The sequence below is a fragment of the Oncorhynchus tshawytscha genome, unplaced genomic scaffold (genome assembly GCF_018296145.1).
Source record: "Oncorhynchus tshawytscha isolate Ot180627B unplaced genomic scaffold, Otsh_v2.0 Un_scaffold_2711_pilon_pilon, whole genome shotgun sequence".
Lineage (NCBI taxonomy): Eukaryota > Metazoa > Chordata > Actinopteri > Salmoniformes > Salmonidae > Oncorhynchus > Oncorhynchus tshawytscha.
The window spans coordinates 75,001-97,084 of NW_024609716.1; the positions used below are offsets into that span (position 1 = coordinate 75,001).

At 45.4% G+C, this 22,084-nt stretch overlaps 1 protein-coding gene across 2 annotated transcripts in view; it reads right to left on the minus strand.

The window, feature by feature from the left end:
• The window catches only part of clcn7 (chloride channel 7), a 56,596-nt gene that overhangs the window by 32,350 nt on the left and 2,162 nt on the right, over window positions 1-22,084 (minus strand). For both annotated transcript variants that reach the window (XM_042317194.1, XM_042317195.1), the window contains exons 2-11: window positions 20,716-20,793; window positions 11,931-11,996; window positions 11,575-11,640; window positions 11,051-11,183; window positions 7,513-7,622; window positions 5,903-5,983; window positions 5,673-5,735; window positions 2,713-2,796; window positions 1,772-1,865; window positions 603-667 (exon numbers count right to left, since the gene is read on the minus strand). In XM_042317194.1, coding sequence (XP_042173128.1) covers window positions 603-667; window positions 1,772-1,865; window positions 2,713-2,796; window positions 5,673-5,735; window positions 5,903-5,983; window positions 7,513-7,622; window positions 11,051-11,183; window positions 11,575-11,640; window positions 11,931-11,996; window positions 20,716-20,793 — 840 coding nt within the window. The remainder of the gene's footprint in view (window positions 1-602; window positions 668-1,771; window positions 1,866-2,712; window positions 2,797-5,672; window positions 5,736-5,902; window positions 5,984-7,512; window positions 7,623-11,050; window positions 11,184-11,574; window positions 11,641-11,930; window positions 11,997-20,715; window positions 20,794-22,084) is intronic.

Here is a 22,084-nt window from a genome sequence, read left to right on the forward strand (position 1 = left end):
CCTTCCCCTCCTCTCCTCAGACACCAGACTGAGCCAAGCCTTCCTCTCCTCAGACACCAGACTGAGCCTCCCCCTCCTCTCCTCAGACACCAGACTGAGCCAAGCCTTCCCCTCCTCTCCTCAGACACCAGACTGAGCCAAGCCTTCCCCTCCTCTCCTCAGACACCAGACTGAGCCAAGCCTTCCCCTCCTCTCCTCAGACACCAGACTGAGCCAAGCCTTCCCCTCCTCTCCTCAGACACCAGACTGAGCCAAGCCTTCCTCTCCTCAGACACCAGACTGAGCCAAGCCTTCCTCTCCTCCTCTCCTCAGACACCAGACTGAGCCCAGCCTTCCCCTCATCTCCCTCAGACACCAGACTGAGCCAAGCCTTCCCCTCCTCTCCTCAGACACCAGACTGAGCCAAGCCTTCCCCTCCTCTCCTCAGACACCAGACTGAGCCAAGCCTTCCTCTCCTCTCCTCAGACACCAGACTGAGCCAAGCCTTCCTCTCCTCAGACACCAGACTGAGCCAAGCCTTCCTCTCCTCAGACACCAGACTGAGCCTCCCCCTCCTCTCCTCAGACACCAGACTGAGCCAAGCCTTCCTCTCCTCTACTTACTATCCTCCATGTGAGCATCTGGTTCCAGAAAGAAGCCCCCTCCTCCAAACTGAATAAAACGCCACCTGACATAAAGAGGAAGGAAGGGGGAGAGAGACGAGAGAGAGAGAGAGACAGAGACAGAGAGACAGAGAGAGACAGAGAGAGACAGAGAGAGAGAGAGACAGGTGAAAACTTTATTGGGAGGAACATTTAGAAAGTCATGACAGTAGTAGCTTAGCAGTGGTGCAGAGTGGGACATGTTGTGCAGAGTGGGACATGTTGTGCAGAGTGGGACATGTTGTGCAGAGTGGGACATGTTGTGCAGAGTGGGACATGTTGTGCAGTGGGACATGTTGTGCAGTGTGGGACATGTTGTGCAGTGTGGGACATGTTGTGCAGTGTGGGACATGTGCTGTGTGGGACATGTTGTGCTGAGGGACATGTTGTGCTGAGGGACATGTTGTGCTGTGTGGGACATGTTGTGCAGAGTGGGACATGTTGTGCTGAGGGACATGTTGTGCAGTGGGACATGTTGTGCTGTGTGGGACATGTTGTGCAGAGTGGGACATGTTGTGCAGTGTGGGACATGTTGTGCAGTGTGGGACATGTTGTGCTGTGTGGGACATGTGGTGCTGAGGGACATGTGGTGCTGAGGGACATGTGGTGCTGAGGGACATGTTGTGCTGAGGGACATGTTGTGCTGAGGGACATGTGCTGAGGGACATGTTGTGCAGAGTGGGACATGTTGTGCAGTGGGACATGTTGTGCAGAGTGGGACATGTGAAGTGGGACATGTTGTGCTGTGTGGGACATGTTGTGCTGTGTGGGACATGTTGTGCAGAGTGGGACATGTTGTGCAGTGTGGGACATGTTGTGCAGAGTGGGACATGTTGTGCAGTGGGACATGTTGTGCTGAGGGACATGTTGTGCTGAGGGACATGTTGTGCAGAGTGAGACATGTTGTGCTGAGGGACATGTTGTGCAGAGTGAGACATGTTGTGCTGAGGGACATGTTGTGCAGAGTGGGACATGTTGTACTGAGGGACATGTTGTGCAGAGTGGGACATGTTGTGCTGAGTGGGACATGTTGTGCTGAGGGACATGTTGTGCTGAGGGACATGTTGTGCTGAGGGACATGTTGTGCTGAGGGACATGTTGTGCTGAGGGACATGTTGTGCAGTGTGTACCGACTGGTGCTCCAAAAGCAGCAGACACTCCTGCAGCCGCTCCAGCTGATACAAAGTCCCTCTTCTCTGTGTCTCTACGGAAATACTCAAAGATCTACACAGTGAGGGAGAACATGTTAAGACACAGTGAGAGAGAGAACATGTTAAGACACAGTGAGAGAGAGAACATGTTAAGACACAGTGAGAGAGAGAGACAGAGAGAGAGAACATGTTAAGACACAGTGAGAGAGAGAACATGTTAAGACACAGTGAGAGAGAGAGACAGAGAGAGAGAACATGTTAAGACACAGTGAGAGAGAGAGAGAACATGTTAAGACACAGTGAGAGAGAGAGAGAGAGAACATGTTAAGACACAGTGAGAGAGAGAGAGAACATGTTAAGACACAGTGAGAGAGAGAGAGAGAGAGAACATGTTAAGACACAGTGAGAGAGAGAGAGAGAACATGTTAAGACACAGTGAGAGAGAGAGAGAGAGAACATGTTAAGACACAGTGAGAGAGAGAGAGAGAGAGAGAGAGAGAGAACATGTTAAGACACAGTGAGAGAGAACATGTTAAGACACAGTGAGAGAGAACATGTTAAGACACAGTGAGAGAGAGAGAGAACATGTTAAGACACAGTGAGAGAGAGAGAGAACATGTTAAGACACACACACAGTGAGAGAGAACATGTTAAGACACAGTGAGGGAGAACATGTTAAGACACAGTGAGAGAGAGAGAGAACATGTTAAGACACAGTGAGAGAGAGAGAGAACATGTTAAGACACAGTGAGAGAGAGAGAGAACATGTTAAGACACAGTGAGAGAGAGAGAGAACATGTTAAGACACAGTGAGAGAGAGAACATGTTAAGACACAGTGAGAGAGAACATGTTAGACAGTAGATACCACACATTAAACACTATGTCCATGTTACAACCAGACTGCACAACACCCTCCTACCTTGAAGTCTTTCTTCAGGGAGGTACTGCGTCCCTGGGAGACTCCTGCTGCCACCACGGCACCAGAGTGGATCATGGGACCTTCCTACAGGAATGGGTAGGGAGACAGAGGCCTATTATGGGTAGGGAGACAGAGGCCGTCAAACAAACACACACACACACACACACACACACACACGGCCGTCAGATACACACAGACACTGTTCGGTCACGTCATTAGTCAGTCTGTATGTCACCTCATTAGTCAGTCTGTATTTCACCTCATTAGTCAGTCTGTATTTCATCTCATTAGTCTGTCTGTATGTCACCTGGCCGGTTGGTCATCTCATTAGTCAGTCTGTATTTCACCTGGCCGGTTGGTCATCTTATTAGTGGGAAGGTTTTTCACCAGGCTGGCCCAGGTGATATTTAAGAGGGGCTGGCCCAGGTGATATTAAAGAGGGGCTGGCCCAGGTGATATTTAAGAGAGTCTGGCCCAGGTGATATTAAAGAGAGTCTGGCCCAGGTGATATTAAAGAGCGGCTGGCCCAGGTGATATTAAAGAGCGGCTGGCCCAGGTGATATTTAAGAGAGTCTGGCCCAGGTGATATTTAAGAGAGTCTGGCCCAGGTGATATTTAAGAGCGGCTGGCCCAGGTGATATTTAAGAGCGGCTGGCCCAGGTGATATTTAAGAGTGTCTGGCCTAGAAGTGGAGGGTTAACTCCTTTAGTTGTCTTGATAGATGTGGAGGGTTAACTCCTCTAGATGTCTTGATAGATGTGGAGGGTTAACTCCTCTAGTTGTCTTGATAGATGTGGAGGGTTAACTCCTCTAGATGTCTTGATAGATGTGGAGGGTTAACTCCTCTAGTTGTCTTGATAGATGTGGAGGGTTAACTCCTCTAGATGTCTTGATAGATGTGGAGGGTTAACTCCTCTAGGTGTCTTGATAGATGTGGAGGGTTAACTCCTTTAGTTGTCTTGGTAGATGTGGAGGGTTAACTCCTTTAGTTGTCTTGGTAGATGTGGAGGGTTAACTCCTTTAGTTGTCTTGGTAGATGTGGAGGGTTAACTCACCATGTTGCCTTAATAGATGTGGAGGGTTAACTCCTCTAGTTGTCTTGATAGATGTGGAGGGTTAACTCCTTTAGTTGTCTTGGTAGATGTGGAGGGTTAACTCCTATAGTTGTCTTGATATATGTGGAGGGTTAACTCCTCTAGTTGTCTTGGTAGATGTGGAGGGTTAACTTCTCTAGTTGTCTTGATAGATGTGGAGGGTTAACTAGATGTCTTGATAGATGTGGAGGGTTCTCTAGTTGTCTTGATAGATGTGGAGGGTTAACTCCCTAGGTGTCTTGTTAGATGTGGATGTCTTGATAGATGTGGAGGGTTAACTCCTCTAGTTGTCTTGATAGATGTGGAGGGTTAACTCCTCTAGGTGTCTTGTTAGATGTGGAGGGTTAACTCCTCTAGTTGTATTGATAGATGTGGAGGGTTAACTCCTCTAGGTGTCTTGATAGATGTGGAGGGTTAATTCCTTTAGTTGTCTTGGTAGATGTGGAGGGTTAACTCCTTTAGTTGTCTTGGTAGATGTGGAGGGTTAACTCCTATAGTTGTCTTGATATATGTGGAGGGTTAACTCCTCTAGTTGTCTTGGTAGATGTGGAGGGTTAACTTCTCTAGTTGTCTTGATAGATGTGGAGGGTTAACTTCTCTAGTTGTCTTGATAGATGTGGAGGGTTAACTCCTCTAGTTGTCTTGGTAGATGTGGAGGGTTAACTTCTCTAGTTGTCTTGATAGATGTGGAGGGTTAACTTCTCTAGTTGTCTTGATAGATGTGGAGGGTTAACTCCTGCTAGTTGTGTCTCCCAATCTGATTGTTAGACATTCGTTTATCTGTTTTCCCTGATTTTGTTTTCCTCCAACTTTGTGGTTTGCTTCCTGTCTTTCAGTGTGGTGTGGGTTTTATTTTGTTTGCCTGTTCTTGGTCAATTCAGTGGGTCCGATGGTTGGTCTCTCTTAGATTCCAGTTGTTGTTGCTAGGCAACATTCAGTGGACACTGTGGACACTGTTGTTGCTAGGCAACATTCAGTAGACACTCTTGTTGCTAGGCAACATTCAGTATCATGGGAGTGTCTACTGAATGTTGTCCCATGAGTGTCTTTCAGAACCCCTCCTAAAACCAGACCTGTTTCCTTTTGGTTGTTGTCAGTGACTCTTCGTTAGTTCCGCCTTCTTTGGTTTGAGTGACATTCATTGTTTGCTTGCCGAGGAACGTAACAATGAACTGACTTGAACCAGGACTCGTGTTCTATCACGGTCACCTGACCAGGACTCGTGTTCTATCACGGTCACCTGACCAGGACTCGTGTTCTATCACGGTCACCTGACCAGGACTCGTGTTCTATCACGGTCACCTGACCAATTACCATCATCCAACATCCATGAGCGTCACAGCCCGACTCACCACAAGACAAGGAATACGCACACATACGTACATGCAGACACACACAGACAAACTCATACATACATGCAGACACACACACACAGATAAACTCATACGCACATGCACACACACAGATAAACTCATACATACATGCTGACACACAGATAAACTCATACATGCAGACACACACACACACACAGATAAACTCATACATGCAGACACACACACACACAGATAAACTCATACATACATGCAGACACACACACACACAGATAAACTCATACATACATGCAGACACACACACACACAGATAAACTCATACGTACATGCAGACACACACACACACAGATAAACTCATACATGCAGACACACACACACAGATAAACTCATACATACATGCAGACACACACACACACAGATAAACTCATACATACATGCTACACACACACACAGATAAACTCATACGTACATGCAGACACACACACACAGATAAACTCATACGTACATGCTACACACACACATCCCCAGTGTTTACCTTTCCGACAGCGAGTCCCCCGGCGACAGAGCAGATCACACCACACACCTTCACCACCAGGGTCTGTAGAACGAACACACACACAGTGACCCCTGACCTATATATAATATAATGTCTGATATCTTTGCCTCATAAGAGACATCATTCCTACGGCCAACAACAACAACAACATTTAAAAGATGTGGGTTTAGATGTGACATTAGTCTCTGAGCAGCCAGTGATCAGTTTACCTTGAGTCTCACCACCCGGGGGATCTTCACTCCGTTCAGATAACACTTAATCTGGGGTATCCCACTTCCTGCTGCTCCTGGCTGAGGAGAGAGAGAGAGAGTTAGTTCCACCCCAGGGTCAACAGACTGGCCCCAGGGGCAACAGACTGGCCCCAGGGTCAACAGACTGGCTGAGGAGAGAGAGAAAGATGTTAGTTCCACCCCAGGGTCAACAGACTGGCTGAGGAGAGAGAGAGATATGTTAGTTCCACCCCAGGGTCAACAGACTGGCTGAGGAGAGAGAGAGAGAGAGAGAGACGTTAGTTCCACCTCAGGGTCAACAGACTGGCTGAGGAGAGAGAGATGTTAGTTCCACCCCAGGGTCAACAGACTGGCTGAGGAGAGAGAGAGATGTTAGTTCCACCCCAGGGTCAACAGACTGGCTGAGGAGAGAGAGAGAGAGAGAGAGACGTTAGTTCCACCTCAGGGTCAACAGACTGGCTGAGGAGAGAGAGATGTTAGTTCCACCCCAGGGTCAACAGACTGGCTGAGGAGAGAGAGATGTTAGTTCCACCCCAGGGTCAACAGACTGGCTGAGAGAGAGAGAGAGAGAGAGACACGTTAGTTCCACCCCAGGGTCAACAGACTGGCTGAGGAGAGAGAGAGAGAGAGAGATGTTAGTTCCACCCCAGGGTCAACAGACTGGCTGAGGAGAGAGAGAGAGAGAGATGTTAGTTCCACCCCAGGGTCAACAGACTGGCTGAGGAGAGAGAGAGAGATGTTAGTTCCAGTCATAGAGATCACCACCCCAGGGCCAACAGACTGTAGTCTAACACAGTGGTTCAGACTGTAGTCTAACACAGTGGTTCACCACCCCAGTGCCAACAGACTGTAGTCTAACACGGTGGTTCACCACCCCAGGGCCAACAGACTGTAGTCTAACACAGTGGTTCAGACTGTAGTCTAACACAGTGGTTCAGACTGTAGTCTAACACGGTGGTTCAGACTGCAGTCTAACATGGTGGTTCAGACTGTAGTCTAACACGGTGGTTCACCACCCCAGGGCCAACAGACTGTAGTCTAACACAGTGGTTCAGACTGTAGTCTAACACAGTGGTTCAGACTGTAGTCTAACACGGTGGTTCAGACTGTAGTCTAACACGGTGGTTCAGACTGTAGTCTAACACGGTGGTTCAGACTGTAGTCTAACACGGTGGTTCAGACTGTAGTCTAACACGGTGGTTCAGACTGTAGTCTAACACGGTGGTTCAGACTGTAGTCTAACACGGTGGTTCAGACTGTAGTCTAACACGGTGGTTCAGACTGTAGTCTAACACGGTGGTTCAGACTGTAGTCTAACACGGTGGTTCAGACTGTAGTCTAACACGGTGGTTCAGACAGCTTGTTATTAGACTATGCTTAACCAAGGCTCAATTCAAACCCCCACCTGCCCAGCAGTGTGCACTACTTTCATACTTGTGCGCACGCAACACACACACACACACACACACACACACACACACACACACACAGTGAATACTTACCCCAAAAGGCTACACACACACACACACACTTTGAACACTTACCCCAAAAGGCTACACACACACACACACTCCCAGTCTCCCTCTTACCTCGAAGAAAGCCACTATGACAGCGCCCACCATGACGAAGGCAGAGTTCAGCACAGCCCAGAGGATGAGGGAGATGGAGAGACCTCCCACCTCCGTAAACTTCTCGATGTCTGGGAGGGGGCAGAGCGTCAAGGACAGGTAACAAACAACCAATCACACGCCACCACGCTGCAAGGTCCAGCCCTCCCCGACCAACCACAGAGCAGGACACTGGACCTCTATGGCTTCATGATCTTTTGTCTGAAGGGCTACATATTTAAATTAGTGGGGATGATTGGCAGCATTCTGATCAATAAGGTTTTGATTTGATATATATTAGTATCCCCAATAGACCAGGCCAATGGGGACAGCTAGTCTTGCTGGGGTTTGATATATTAGGATCCATTAGGTCACATGTCAGTACCTACACACACAACCAGTAGGTCACGTGTCAGTACCTACACACACAACCAGTAGGGCACGTGTCAGTACCTACACACACAACCAGTAGGGCACATGTCAGTACCTACACACACAACCAGTAGGTCACATGTCAGTACCTACACACACAACCAGTAGGTCACATGTCAGTACCTACACACACAACCAGTAGGTCACATGTCAGTACCTACACACACAACCAGTAGGTCACATGTCAGTACCTACACACACAACCAGTAGGTCACATGTCAGTACCTACACACAACCAGTAGGTCACAAGGGGGAGATGCATTGTGCCGTGAGCTGTTGCTTCATTTGTTTTTATAAACCAGGTTTGCTGATTATTTGATGTATATAAGATGGGAGTCCCATGCACTCACGGCTCTGTACAATACTGTATGTTTCCTTGAGTTTGTTCTGGACCTGGGGACTGTGAAAAGACCCCTGGTGGCATGTCTGTTGGGGTATGTGTGTGTGTCAGTGCTGTGTGTAACTTGACTATGCAAAAAAATTGGAATTTCCAACACAATGTTTCTGATAAAAACAGGAAGTGACACAGTCAGTCTTTCCTCAACTCTTAGCCAAGACAGACTGCCATGCATAGTATTAATATCAGCTCTCTGATTACAATGACGAGCAAGATGTGCTGCTCTGTTCTGGACCAGCTGCAGCTTAACTAGGTCTTTCTTTGCAGCACTGGACCACACTACTGGACAATAATCAAGATAATATAAAACTAGAGACTACAGGACTTGACCACATGACTGGACAATAATCAAGATAATATAAAACTAGAGACTACAGGACTTGACCATATGACTGGACAATAATCAAGATAATATAAAACTAGAGACTACAGGACTTGACCATATGACTGGACAATAATCAAGATAATATAAAACTAGAGACTACAGGACTTGACCACATGACTGGACAATAATCAAGATAATATAAAACTAGAGACTACAGGACTTGCTTCGTGGAGTGTGGAGTCAAAAAAAAGCTGAGAATCTCTTTATTAGGGACAGACCTCTCACCATCTTTACAATGATTGAATGTATATGTTTTGACCATGACAGTTTACATTCTAAGGTAACACCAAGTAATTTAGTCTCCTCAACTTGTTCAACCGCCACGACAACTAGCAACTACAGCTCATGAAGTCTCTGAAAACCTTAATGTATATGGTTGAATCATCAGCATACGTGGACGAATGCTTTGTTTAATGCCAGTGGCAGGTCATTGGTAAAAATAGAAAAGAGCAGAGGACCTAGAGAGCTGCCCTGCGGTACACCACACTTTACATGTCTGACATTAGAGAAGCTTCCATTAAAGAAAAACCCCTTTGAGTTCTATGTGATAGATAGCTCTGAATCCATGATAAGGCAGAGGTACACTTTTACTTTCCTAAACACATTTAGAGACAAAATGTCAATGGCTGAACAAAGACAACTCTAAACTGGGCCTGGTCTCTCTAGGAGTTGCCTCCCACAATGTACCAATGTTCCAGCACATACGCCTGTACTTAGACCAATGCCAGTTTGGCAGAGAGAAAAGGGTGAAGTTGGCTGCCAGAAAGTCCATTCAGAGCCCTGCTGTAAACAAACCCTTTATCTAGCTAGATGGAGCTCACGGAGGATATTTTCAATTTGTGTATTTTGCAGTGAGTCGTTTACATAGTTTATATGATGTTAGCGTTACAAGCTTACAACCACCACCTATCTGCCTCCACATTGTGTGTTCGCTTCTGTCATATTTACGAGGGGATTATTTTTTTAAACTCTGTCTACCCAAACTCTTGATTTATTGGGAGAGTTGTCCGCCTGAAGACTACCCTCCCGGAATTGGCCAAAGAAATACAACATGTACTGTGATTTCAGAAACTAAAACTGGACATGACTAACCTGTGGGTGAGTGAGAGGAAGGACAGACAAACGCCGTAGGATATTAAAACAGTGGTACACAGACAACCGCTGTAGGACGGGACAACAGTGGAACACAGACCACCGCTGTAGGACGGGACAACAGTGGAACACAGACCACCTCTGTAGGACGGGACAATAGTGGTACACAGACCACCGCTGTAGGACGGGACAACAGTGGAACACAGACCACCGCTGTAGGACGGGACAACAGTGGTACACAGACCACCGCTGTAGGACGGGACAACAGTGGAACACAGACCACCGCTGTAGGACGGGACAACAGTGGAACACAGACCACCGCTGTAGGACGGGACAACAGTGGAACACAGACCACCGCTGTAGGACGGGACAACAGTGGAACACAGACCACCGCTGTAGGACGGGACAACAGTGGAACACAGACCACCGCTGTAGGATGTGCACAATCACAACACCATCTTTTTCTACACAGACAATATTTAACATGGCAGTTCAGAGTATGGAACACCTTCTGAACTGTGGGTCAGTGTGTGGAAGGATATGACAGTTCTGTGATGTGGGTCAGTGTGTGGAAGGATATGACAGTTCTGTGATGTGGGTCAGTGTGTGGAAGGATATGACAGTTCTGTGATGTGGGTCAGTGTGTGGAAGGATATGACAGTTCTGTGATGTGGGTCAGTGTGTGGAAGGATATGACAGTTCTGTGATGTGGAAGGACATGACAGTTCTGTGATGTGGGTCAGTGTGTGGAAGGATTTGACAGTTCTGTGATGTGGGTCAGTGTGTGGAAGGATATGACAGTTCTGTGATGTGGAAGGATATGACCGTTCTGTGATGTGGGTCAGTGTGTGGAAGGATATGACAGTTCTGTGATGTGGGTCAGTGTGTGGAAGGATATGACAGTTCTGTGATGTGGAAGGACATGACAGTTCTGTGATGTGGGTCAGTGTGTGGAAGGATATGACAGTTCTGTGATGTGGGTCAGTGTGTGGAAGGATATGACAGTTCTGTGATGTGGAAGGATATGACCGTTCTGTGATGTGGGTCAGTGTGGAAGGATATGACAGTTCTGTGATGTGGGTCAGTGTGTGGAAGGATATGACAGTTCTGTGATGTGGGTCAGTGTGTGGAAGGATATGACAGTTCTGTGATGTGGGTCAGTGTGTGGAAGGATATGACAGTTCTGTGATGTGGGTCAGTGAGCGGAAGGATACTCTGTTTGACAACGTAGTACTTGAGCCCAGCCAGGTTCTCCACGGCGATATCTATGCAACAGGCTATGAGTCCAGTCAGGAAGCCAATCAGACCACAGATCACCCACCGACTGATCTCCAAACACTTGAACCCCTGAGGACGAGAGGGGAGAGGAGATGGTGGGGGGGGGACATTAATGTCTGCTTGTCTGTCTGTCTGTCTGTCTGTCTGTCTGTCTGTCTGTCTGTCTGTCTGTCTGCCTGTCCGTCTCTGTGTCTGCCTGTCCGTCTCCTGTCTGCCTGTCTGTCTGTCTGTCTGCCTGCCTGTCTGTCTGTCTGCCTGCCTGTCTGTCTGTCTGTCTGCCTGTCTGTCTGTCTGTCCGTCTCTGTGTCTGTCTGTCTGTCTGTCTGTCTGTCTGCCTGCCTGCCTGTCTGTCTGCCTGTCTGTCTGCGTGGTGTGTGTGTGTGTGTCTGTGTCTGTCTGCGTGGTGTGTGTGTGTGTGTGTGTGTGTGTGTGTGTGTGTGTGTAGGGGTTCTCTACTTACTAAGAAGCTCATCCGTCTCTCCTCCTCCAGAAACAGCTGATTCTCACTGTTGTCATAGTCCAGACTCTGAAACACACACACACACACACACACTTTTACACCATCTATACTGCTCATAGAGACGTGGTGACCCTGGGAAGACTTTGGACTCTTTGATAAAAGTACACCAACTAAACAAAAAACACATTTCATGTAATTATATAGCTCTTTGTTTTTGAAAATCATTTGTTATGACAGACCTGGGACAACAATTAATATGATAAACATTGTGTTAAGTCTCATGTATAAAACGTTGATTAGCTACGTTGAACACCCTTCAGACCAGGTCCAAGGCCTCTGGAGACCCAAGGATTTACCTCATATTTGAGTGACAGCAGCTTCTCGTTGTGAGGGATCTCCTTGGGACAGCCCCTCACTGAGTCCTGAAGGAGGGAAGGATGCATTGGTTAAGTATTAAAAACAAACAAGGCCAAGGGGGCCGTCTTCATCCCCTCTCCTTGTCTAGTCCCCTTCACATATCATCTGGAACACAGGATAGGTGAGAGCAGAGCCATACAGGAAGGACGTTAAGTTGGTCGTACTCCCTTATACATGTAGACAAGCAGAGGAAGAAAATATTAGAGACTATTGAGACACAGCCCAAGTGCCCATGCAGAACAACACCATTATGGATCATTGCAGAACAGCACCATTATGGATCATTGCAGAACAACACCATTATGGATCATTGCAGAACAACACCATTATGGATCATTACAGAACAACACCATTATGGATCATTACAGAACAACACCATTATGGATCATTACAGAACAACACCATTATGGATCATTGCAGAACAACACCATTATGGATCATTGCAGAACAACACCATTATGGATCATTGCAGAACAACGCCATTATGGATCATTGCAGAACAACGCCATTATGGATCATTGCAGAACAACAGCATTATGGATCATTGCAGAACAACAGCATTATGGATCATTGCAGAACAACAGCATTATGGATCATTGCAGAACAACACCATTATGGATCATTTGCAGAACAACACCATTATGGATCATTGCAGAACAACACCATTATGGATCATTGCAGAACAACACCATTATGGATCATTGCAGAACAACACCATTATGGATTCATTATGGATCATTGCAGAACAACACCATTATGGATCATTGCAGAACAACACCATTATGGATCATTGCAGAACAACACCATTATGGATCATTGCAGAACAACACCATTATGGATCATTGCAGAACAACACCATTATGGATCATTGCAGAACAACACCATTATGGATCATTGCAGAACAACACCATTATGGATCATTGCAGAACAACACCATTATGGATCATTGCAGAACAACACCATTATGGATCATTGCAGAACACCACCATTATGGATCATTGCAGAACAACAGCATTATGGATCATTACAGGACAACACCATTATGGATCATTGCAGAACAACACCATTATGGATCATTGCAGAACAACACCATTATGGATCATTGCAGAACAACACCATTATGGATCATTGCAGAACAACACCATTATGGATCATTACAGAACAACATCATAATCATCAGATTCTTTCTGACCCTCAGGCTCACAACGTAAACAGGCAAATCCAAATCATCCTAACAGGAAAATCTATTCCCTGTATAGTGCACTACTGTAGACCCGTGTCCATAGTGCAGTGACCAAAAGTAGTGGCCTATATATAGGGGATAATATGGTGTCATTTGCAGTGTTTCCCATTAGCGCCGGCCATCGTATAAATCGCACGGTTACTATTTCCACTTCCTAATAAAAACTAGGCTACTTTTTAATTTAAAAAGTGACTCGTCGGGATTTTGGCTCCACTTCCCCAAGAGTCAGATGTACTCATAGATACCCCTTTTAATACGTCTCGACATCCAGTATGAAGCAAGTTAGAGGAGCCAATGCTAACTATCGTTAATGCAATGACTGGAAGTCTATGGTACCTACTAGCATGCTAGCAGTTACCATAGATTTCCAGTCATTGTGCTAATGCTAGTTAGCAACTTCCTTCAAACTGGACGCAGAGACATAAAAATGGTATCCGCATGTTCATTGGACTCTGGTGAAGTAGATCACGGGCTTCCCGAAGTATCTCTTTAAACCGTTCAATCTGCTAATCCTTCGAGCCCTCTCCGTTAGACTGAATGACATGCATCTCCTAGAGATCTATTGATAGGGTAGGTGCCGGTCAGTCACAAAGCCAGCGATGACAGGGAGAACGCAGTCTGCGGTCTGTCCCACCTTCCGGGTACAAATTGTGTGAGCTGTGATTGGTTGCAGTCAAATGTCCTTACAACTAAAAGGAGAGAGCATGTTGCTGGTGAATTTGCACGTCCCATGTAATGTGTTATAACGAGGAGTCTAAATCCACCACTTAACCTAATTATCGTTTTCTGGCACATTCATTTATTTTCTTTTGCGTGTTTCACATGACCAGACATGCAACGTTTTCGATCAAAGCATAGTGAACTGCCTACAACTGAACAGCAAGCGGTGACTAGTTAATGAAAGGTTTCCCTCTCCCTGAATAAAGTCGATCTCCTACATACCTTTGCCGTTCATAAATCATGCAAGGTGGATGGATGTGTCCATGGTACCGCATTGGGACAAATAAACCAAAGGATTTACCAGGTTTCCTTTCCTACCATGTCAGAGCTCTCCTACCATGTCAGAGCTCTCCTACCATGTCAGAGCTCTCCTACCATGTCAGAGCTCTCCTACCATGCCAGAGCTCTCCTACCATGTCAGAGCTCTCCTACCATGCCAGAGCTCTCCTACCATGTCAGAGCTCTCCTACCATGTCAGAGCTTTCCTACCATGTCAGAGCCTCCCTACCATGTCAGAGCTCTCCTACTTTGCCAGAGCCTCCCTACCATGTCAGAGCTCTCCTACCATGTCAGAGCTCTCCTACCATGCCAGAGCCTCCCTACCATGTCAGAGCTCTCCTACCATGTCAGAGCTCTCCTACCATGTCAGAGCTCTCCTACCATGTCAGAGCCTCCCTACCACGTCAGAGCTCTCCTACCACGCCAGAGCTCTCCTACCATGTCAGAGCCTCCCTACCATGTCAGAGCTCTCCTACCATGTCAGAGCTCTCCTACCACGCCAGAGCTCTCCTACCACGCCAGAGCTCTCCTACCACGCCAGAGCTCTCCTACCACGCCAGAGCTCTCCTACCATGTCAGAGCTCTCCTACCATGTCAGAGCTCTCCTACTATGCCAGAGCCTCCCTACCATGTCAGAGCTCTCCTACCATGCCAGAGCCTCCCTACCATGTCAGAGCTCTCCTACCATGCCAGAGCCTCCCTACCATGTCAGAGCTCTCCTACCATGCCAGAGCCTCCCTACCATGTCAGAGCTCTCCTACCATGTCAGAGCTCTCCTACCATGCCAGAGCTCTCCTACCATGCCAGAGCTCTCCTACCACGCCAGAGCTCTCCTACCATGCCAGAGCTCTCCTACCACGCCAGAGCTCTCCTACCACGCCAGAGCTCTCCTACCATGCCAGAGCTTTCCAGACAGTGACACTCACACTGACAACAACAAATTATAGGACCATACTTTATTAATGTAGGATATGTCAAATCACAACGATATAATACTGAAGACTGACAAATTAAAGGTTACCTTGAAAAAAAATAAAGATAATGTGGGAAATTTACTTTGTCTGTTTTAATAAAATATCAGTGTGGCAATTCATATCTTACAGTGAAACTGTAAACAAGCTTTAACATCTCAAGAGAAGAGTTGTCTTCCTTTGAAAATAGTCCTGATCATACAGACCTAGACACTATCCAGAACAACTATAGTCCTGATCATACAGACCTAGACACTATCCAGAACAACTATAGTCCTGATCATACAGACCTAGACACTATCCAGAACAACTATAGTCCTGATCATACAGACCTAGACACTATCCAAAACAACTATAGTCCTGATCATACAGACCTAGACACTATCCAAAACAACTATAGTCCTGATCATACAGACCTAAACACTATCCAGAACAACTATAGTCCTGATCATACAGACCTAAACACTATCCAGAACAACTATAGTCCTGATCATACAGACCTAAACACTATCCAGAACAACTATAGTCCTGATCATACAGACCTAAACACTATCCAGAACAACTATAGTCCTGATCATACAGACCTAAACACTATCCAGAACAACTATAGTCCTGATCAGACAGACCTAGACACTATCCAGAACAACTATAGTCCTGATCATACAGACCTAGACACTATCCAGAACAACTATAGTCCTGATCATACAGACCTAAACACTATCCAGAACAACTATAGTCCTGATCATACAGACCTAAACACTATCCAGAACAACTATAGTCCTGATCATACAGACCTAAACACTATCCAGAACAACTATAGTCCTACAGACCTAAACACTATCCAGAACAACTATAGTCCTGATCATATAGACCTAGACACTATCCAGAACAACTATAGTCCTGATCATACAGACCTAAACACTATCCAGAACAACTATAGACCTGATCATACAGACCTAAACACTATCCAGAACAACTATAGTCCTGATCAGACAGACCTAAACACTATCCAGAACAACTATAGACCTGATCAGACAGACCTAAACACTATCCAGAACAACTATAGACCTGATCATATAGACCTAAACACTATCCAGAACAACTATAGACCTGATCATATAGACCTAAACACTATCCAGAACAACTAACACACTGAATTCATTCACCTCACAACAGGATACTACCAACACACTCTGGGTTCTCATGATTCTATATGTATTGCGATTCGATACTGTGATTTTATTTGCGATTCGATGTTCCAAACTATTTGCTCAAGCGATGTCAGCTGCAGAGAGCCAATGGAAAACAAGTTTTGATCAAATCATGGAAATAAAAGTGCTTCCTATTTTTAAAAAGAAGATGGAGAACGAGCTATGAAGGAAATAAATACTGGGTTTTTGCTGCAGGTACAGCCAACTAGAGCAAAGATAAGATTGTGATATTGATATCGTCTAAAGTAATATCCCATCACATCCCCCCATCACTAGAATTCACACGTTTTCAGTCATTTAAAATAGCTTTTTATTGCATCTCTACACAATATCACAACGGATGTTCTCAATCTGGGAGGTACACACAATCTACACCCAACCTGGGAGGTACACCCAATCTACACCCAACCTGGGAGGTACACCCAATCTACACCCAACCTGGGAGGTACACCCAATCTACACCCAACCTGGGAGGTACACCCAATCTACACCCAATCTGGGAGGTACACACAATCTACACCCAATCTGGGAGGTACACACAATCTGGGAGGTACACACAATCTGGGAGGTACACACAATCTGGGAGGTACACACAAGTATTCCATCCTGTCGCTGTGTATTTCGGATGGAATCAAGTCATTAGAATGTACCAGTCCACTCAAATACATCTCCTTGGACAAAACATTTCAGAACCCAGGGGAGAAAGCTTCACCCGACCCCCCCACCCCCTACTAGGAGAAGGACCAATCAGAATGACCGATAGATTAACAGAACAGGGCTGGGTTGCCAAACACAGGAATAGCTTGAAGTGGAACTAAAACTGGGCATGGATTTCCCACACTCGTGCTTTACAAAGCCCATGACTCAGACCGGCTGTTGGTTAGTCGTTTTATTCACTGTCAGATCATTTTGCAATGGTTAAATCCACGTTTTCAGACTGCTAAATCAGGCTTCTGTTGATTACAGTCAGGTTTGTAGACCAGTGGATTACAGTCAGGCTTGTAGACCTGCTTCTGTTGATTACAGTCAGGCTTGTAGACCAGTGGTTTACAGTCAGGCTTGTAGACCTGCTTCTGTTGATTACAGTCAGGCCTGTAGACCTGTTGCAGTGGTTTACAGTCAGGTTTGTAGACCAGTGGATTACAGTCAGGCTTGTAGACCTGCTTCTGTTGATTACAGTCAGACCTGTAGACCTGTTGCAGTGGTTTACAGTCAGGCTTGTAGACCTGCTTCTGTTGATTACAGTCAGGCCTGTAGACCTGTTGCAGTGGTTTACAGTCAGGTTTATAGACCAGTGGATTACAGTCAGGCTTGTAGACCTGCTTCTGTTGATTACAGTCAGGCTTGTAGACCAGTGGATTACAGTCAGGCTTGTAGACCAGTGGTTTACAGTCAGGCTTGTAGACCAGTGGATTACAGTCAGGCTTGTAGACCAGTGGATTACAGTCAGGCTTGTAGACCAGTGGATTACAGTCAGGCTTGTAGACCAGTGGATTACAGTCAGGCTTGTAGACCTGTGGATTACAGTCAGGCTTGTAGACCTGTGGATTACAGTCAGGCTTGTAGACCTGTGGATTACAGTCAGGCTTGTAGACCTGCTACAGTGGATTACAGTCAGGTTTGTAGACCAGTGGATTACAGTCAGGTTTGTAGACCTGCTGCAGTGGATTTACAGTCAGGCTTGTAGACCTGCTTCTGTTGATTACAGTCAGGCTTGTAGGCCAGTGGATTACAGTCAGGCTTGTAGACCAGTGGATTACAGTCAGGCTTGTAGACCAGTGGATTACAGTCAGGCTTGTAGACCTGTGGATTACAGTCAGGCTTGTAGACCTGTGGATTACAGTCAGGCTTGTAGACCAGTGGATTACAGTCAGGCTTGTAGACCAGTGGATTACAGTCAGGCTTGTAGACCAGTGGATTACAGTCAGGCTTGTAGACCAGTGGATTACAGTCAGGCTTGTAGACCAGTGGATTACAGTCAGGTTTGTAGACCAGTGGATTACAGTCAGGCTTGTAGGCCAGTGGATTACAGTCAGGCTTGTAGACCAGTGGATTACAGTCAGGCTTGTAGACCTGTGGATTACAGTCAGGCTTGTAGACCTGTGGATTACAGTCAGGCTTGTAGACCTGTGGATTACAGTCAGGCTTGTAGACCTGTGGATTACAGTCAGGCTTGTAGACCTGTGGATTACAGTCAGGCTTGTAGACCTGTGGATTACAGTCAGGCTTGTAGACCTGCTACAGTGGATTACAGTCAGGCTTGTAGACCAGTGGATTACAGTCAGGTTTGTAGACCTGCTGCAGTGGATTTACAGTCAGGCTTGTAGACCTGCCAGTGGATTACAGTCAGGCTTGTAGGCCAGTGGATTACAGTCAGGCTTGTAGACCAGTGGATTACAGTCAGGCTTGTAGACCAGTGGATTACAGTCAGGCTTGTAGACCAGTGGATTACAGTCAGGTTTGTAGACCAGTGGATTACAGTCAGGCTTGTAGACCAGTGGATTACAGTCAGGTTTGTAGACCAGTGGATTACAGTCAGGTTTGTAGACCAGTGGATTACAGTCAGGCTTGTAGACCTGTGGATTACAGTCAGGCTTGTAGACCAGTGGATTACAGTCAGGCTTGTAGACCAGTGGATTACAGTCAGGCTTGTAGACCTGTGGATTACAGTCAGGCTTGTAGACCAGTGGATTACAGTCAGGCTTGTAGACCAGTGGTTTACAGTCAGGCTTGTAGGAAGTATTAAGACCACACATTGTTCTATTTAGAGGCCGTGTTTATTAATAGACTAGCTAGATCCACAACTTGTTCCCCAGGTTTTAGTAGGCCTGAAACACTGTACTGGAATTAGACTGTCACACTCAGCTGACCTTCTGCAGATTATATATATATATATAAATAAATAACTTCTTTAGGAAAACAGCCCTGATGTTGGAAACAACCACCATTATGTTGTCATCCAGAGTCATGTATTTTCCAAAAAATACCACATATTTTATATACAGCAGGTTTTGAAAAAGGACCAAAGAGTTTGGTCTGCTTCGTGTCTTCATTTTTTGCCATGGCAAAATAAAATAATACTACGATACTGGTATCGGCCCTAAAAGGTGTATTCCACTGAATAGAGAAACAGTCAGACGCTTCTAAGGCTGTGACGCTACGGGGGTCTATCTGATCATCTGTGTCCAAACGCCTTCCATCGTCATGACTACGAGGACCTAGTTCTTTACTTGAATAAGGTGTTACTTGGAAGGTTGTTTCGACACAGATGATCAGACCAAACGCGATCACGACACGCAGGTTAAAATATCAAAACAAACTCTGAACCAATGACATTCATTTGGGGACAGGTCGGAAGGCATTAAAACATGTATGGCAATTTTGCTAGTTAGCTTGCACTTGCTAGCTAATTTGTCCTATTTAGCTAGCTTGCTGTTGCTAGCTAATTTGTCCTATTTAGCTAGCTTGCTGTTGCTAGCTAATTTGTCCTATTTAGCTAGCTTGCTGTTGCTAGCTAATTTGTCCTATTTAGCTAGCTTGCTGTTGCTAGCTAATTTGTCCTATTTAGCTAGCTTGCTGTTGCTAACTAATTTGTCCTATTTAGCTAGTTTGCTGTTGCTAGCTAATTTGTCCTGGGATATAAACATTGAGTTGCTATTTTACCAGAAATGCACAAGGTCCTCTACTTCGACAATTAATCCACATATAAAAACGGCCAACCGAATCGTTTCTAGTCATCTCTCCTCCTTTCAAGCATTTTCATATTTGAACTTATATGGTGATCGGCATCTAAACTTTCATAATATTACCACGACGACCGGCAAAACAGTTAGTCTTTACCCACGTGGGTATAACCAATGAGGAGATAGCATGTGGGTACCTGCGTCTATAAACCAATGAGGAGATGGGAGAGGCAGGATTTCAGCACGATCTGCGTCAGAAATAGGAATGAGCTCTATTTTAGCCCTTGGTGTCGCAGACACTCGTTGGCGCGCGCGAGCAGTGTAAACACAACAATAATTGAATAACATGGATTTCTAAAATTATTTTGCGATGTGTCCGAACTGGTCAGAGTGTTAGGCTGTAGCCAGTTGGGTCAGAGTGTTAGGCTGTAGCCAGTTGGGTCAGAGTGTTAGGCTGCCGCAGTCAGTTGGGTCAGAGTGTTAGGCTGCAGGAGCCAGTTGGGTCAGAGTGTTAGGCTGCAGGAGCCAGTTGGGTCAGAGTGTTAGGCTGCTGCAGCCAGTTGGGTCAGAGTGTTAGGCTAGACGAGATGTCACATTGATAGAAAGCTGAACGTTACCTCGTCTGACGTCATATCCTCCTCCAGATCCACCGTGCTCAGTCTGCCGATGTGAAACATACCACCGTCCCCGGACAACTACGGACCAAACACATGACACAGCGCAGAGAATTAAAAAGATATTTTCTAGGTTTCTTCAATGTAAACATGTAGGCCTAGCTAACATGTAGGCCTAGCTAACATGTAGGCCTAGCTAACATGTAGGCCTAGCTAACATGTAGGCCTAGCTAACATGTAGGCCTAGCTAACATGTAGGCCTAGCTAACATGTAGGCCTAGCTAACATGTAGGCCTAGCTAACATGTAGGCCTAGCTAACATGTAGGCCTAGCTAACATGTAGGCCTAGCTAACATTTAGCATCACTAAGTTAACATGTGTAATGTCTGTGGAAAAAAAGTACAGTTGAAGTCGGAAGTTTACATACACTTTAGGTTGGAATCATTAAAACTTGGTTTTCAACCACTCCACAAATTTCTTGTTAACAAACTACAGTTTTGGCAAGTCGGTTAGGACATCTACTTCGTGTATGACACAAGTCATTTTTCCAACAATTGTTTACAGATTATTTCACTTATAATTCACTGTATCACAATTCCAGTGGGTCAGAAGTTTACATACACTAAGTTGACTGTGCCTTTAAACAGCTTGGAAAATTCCAGAAAATGATGTCATGGCTTTTCTGATAGGCTAATTGACATAATTTGAGCTCAGTTATCATGTATTAACATTCAGTAGTACTAACAGCTCAGTTATCATGTATTAACATTCAGTAGTCAGTAGTACTAACAGCTCAGTTATCATGTATTAACATTCAGTAGTCAGTAGTACTAACAGCTCAGTTATCATGTATTAACATTCAGTAGTCAGTAGTACTAACAGCTCAGTTATCATGTATTAACATTCAGTAGTACTAACAGCTCAGTTATCATGTATTAACATTCAGTAGTACTAACAGCTCAGTTATCATGTATTAACATTCAGTAGTACTAACAGCTCAGTTATCATGTATTAACATTCAGTAGTCAGTAGTACTAACAGCTCAGTTATCATGTATTAACATTCAGTAGTACTAACAGCTCAGTTATCATGTATTAACATTCAGTAGTACTAACAGCTCAGTTATCATGTATTAACATTCAGTAGTCAGTAGTACTAACAGCTCAGTTATCATGTATTAACATTCAGTAGTCAGTAGTACTAACAGCTCAGTTATCATGTATTAACATTCAGTAGTAACAGTAGTACTAACAGCTCAGTTATCATGTATTAACATTCAGTAGTCAGTAGTACTAACAGCTCAGTTATCATGTATTAACATTCAGTAGTCAGTAGTACTAACAGCTCAGTTATCATGTATTAACATTCAGTA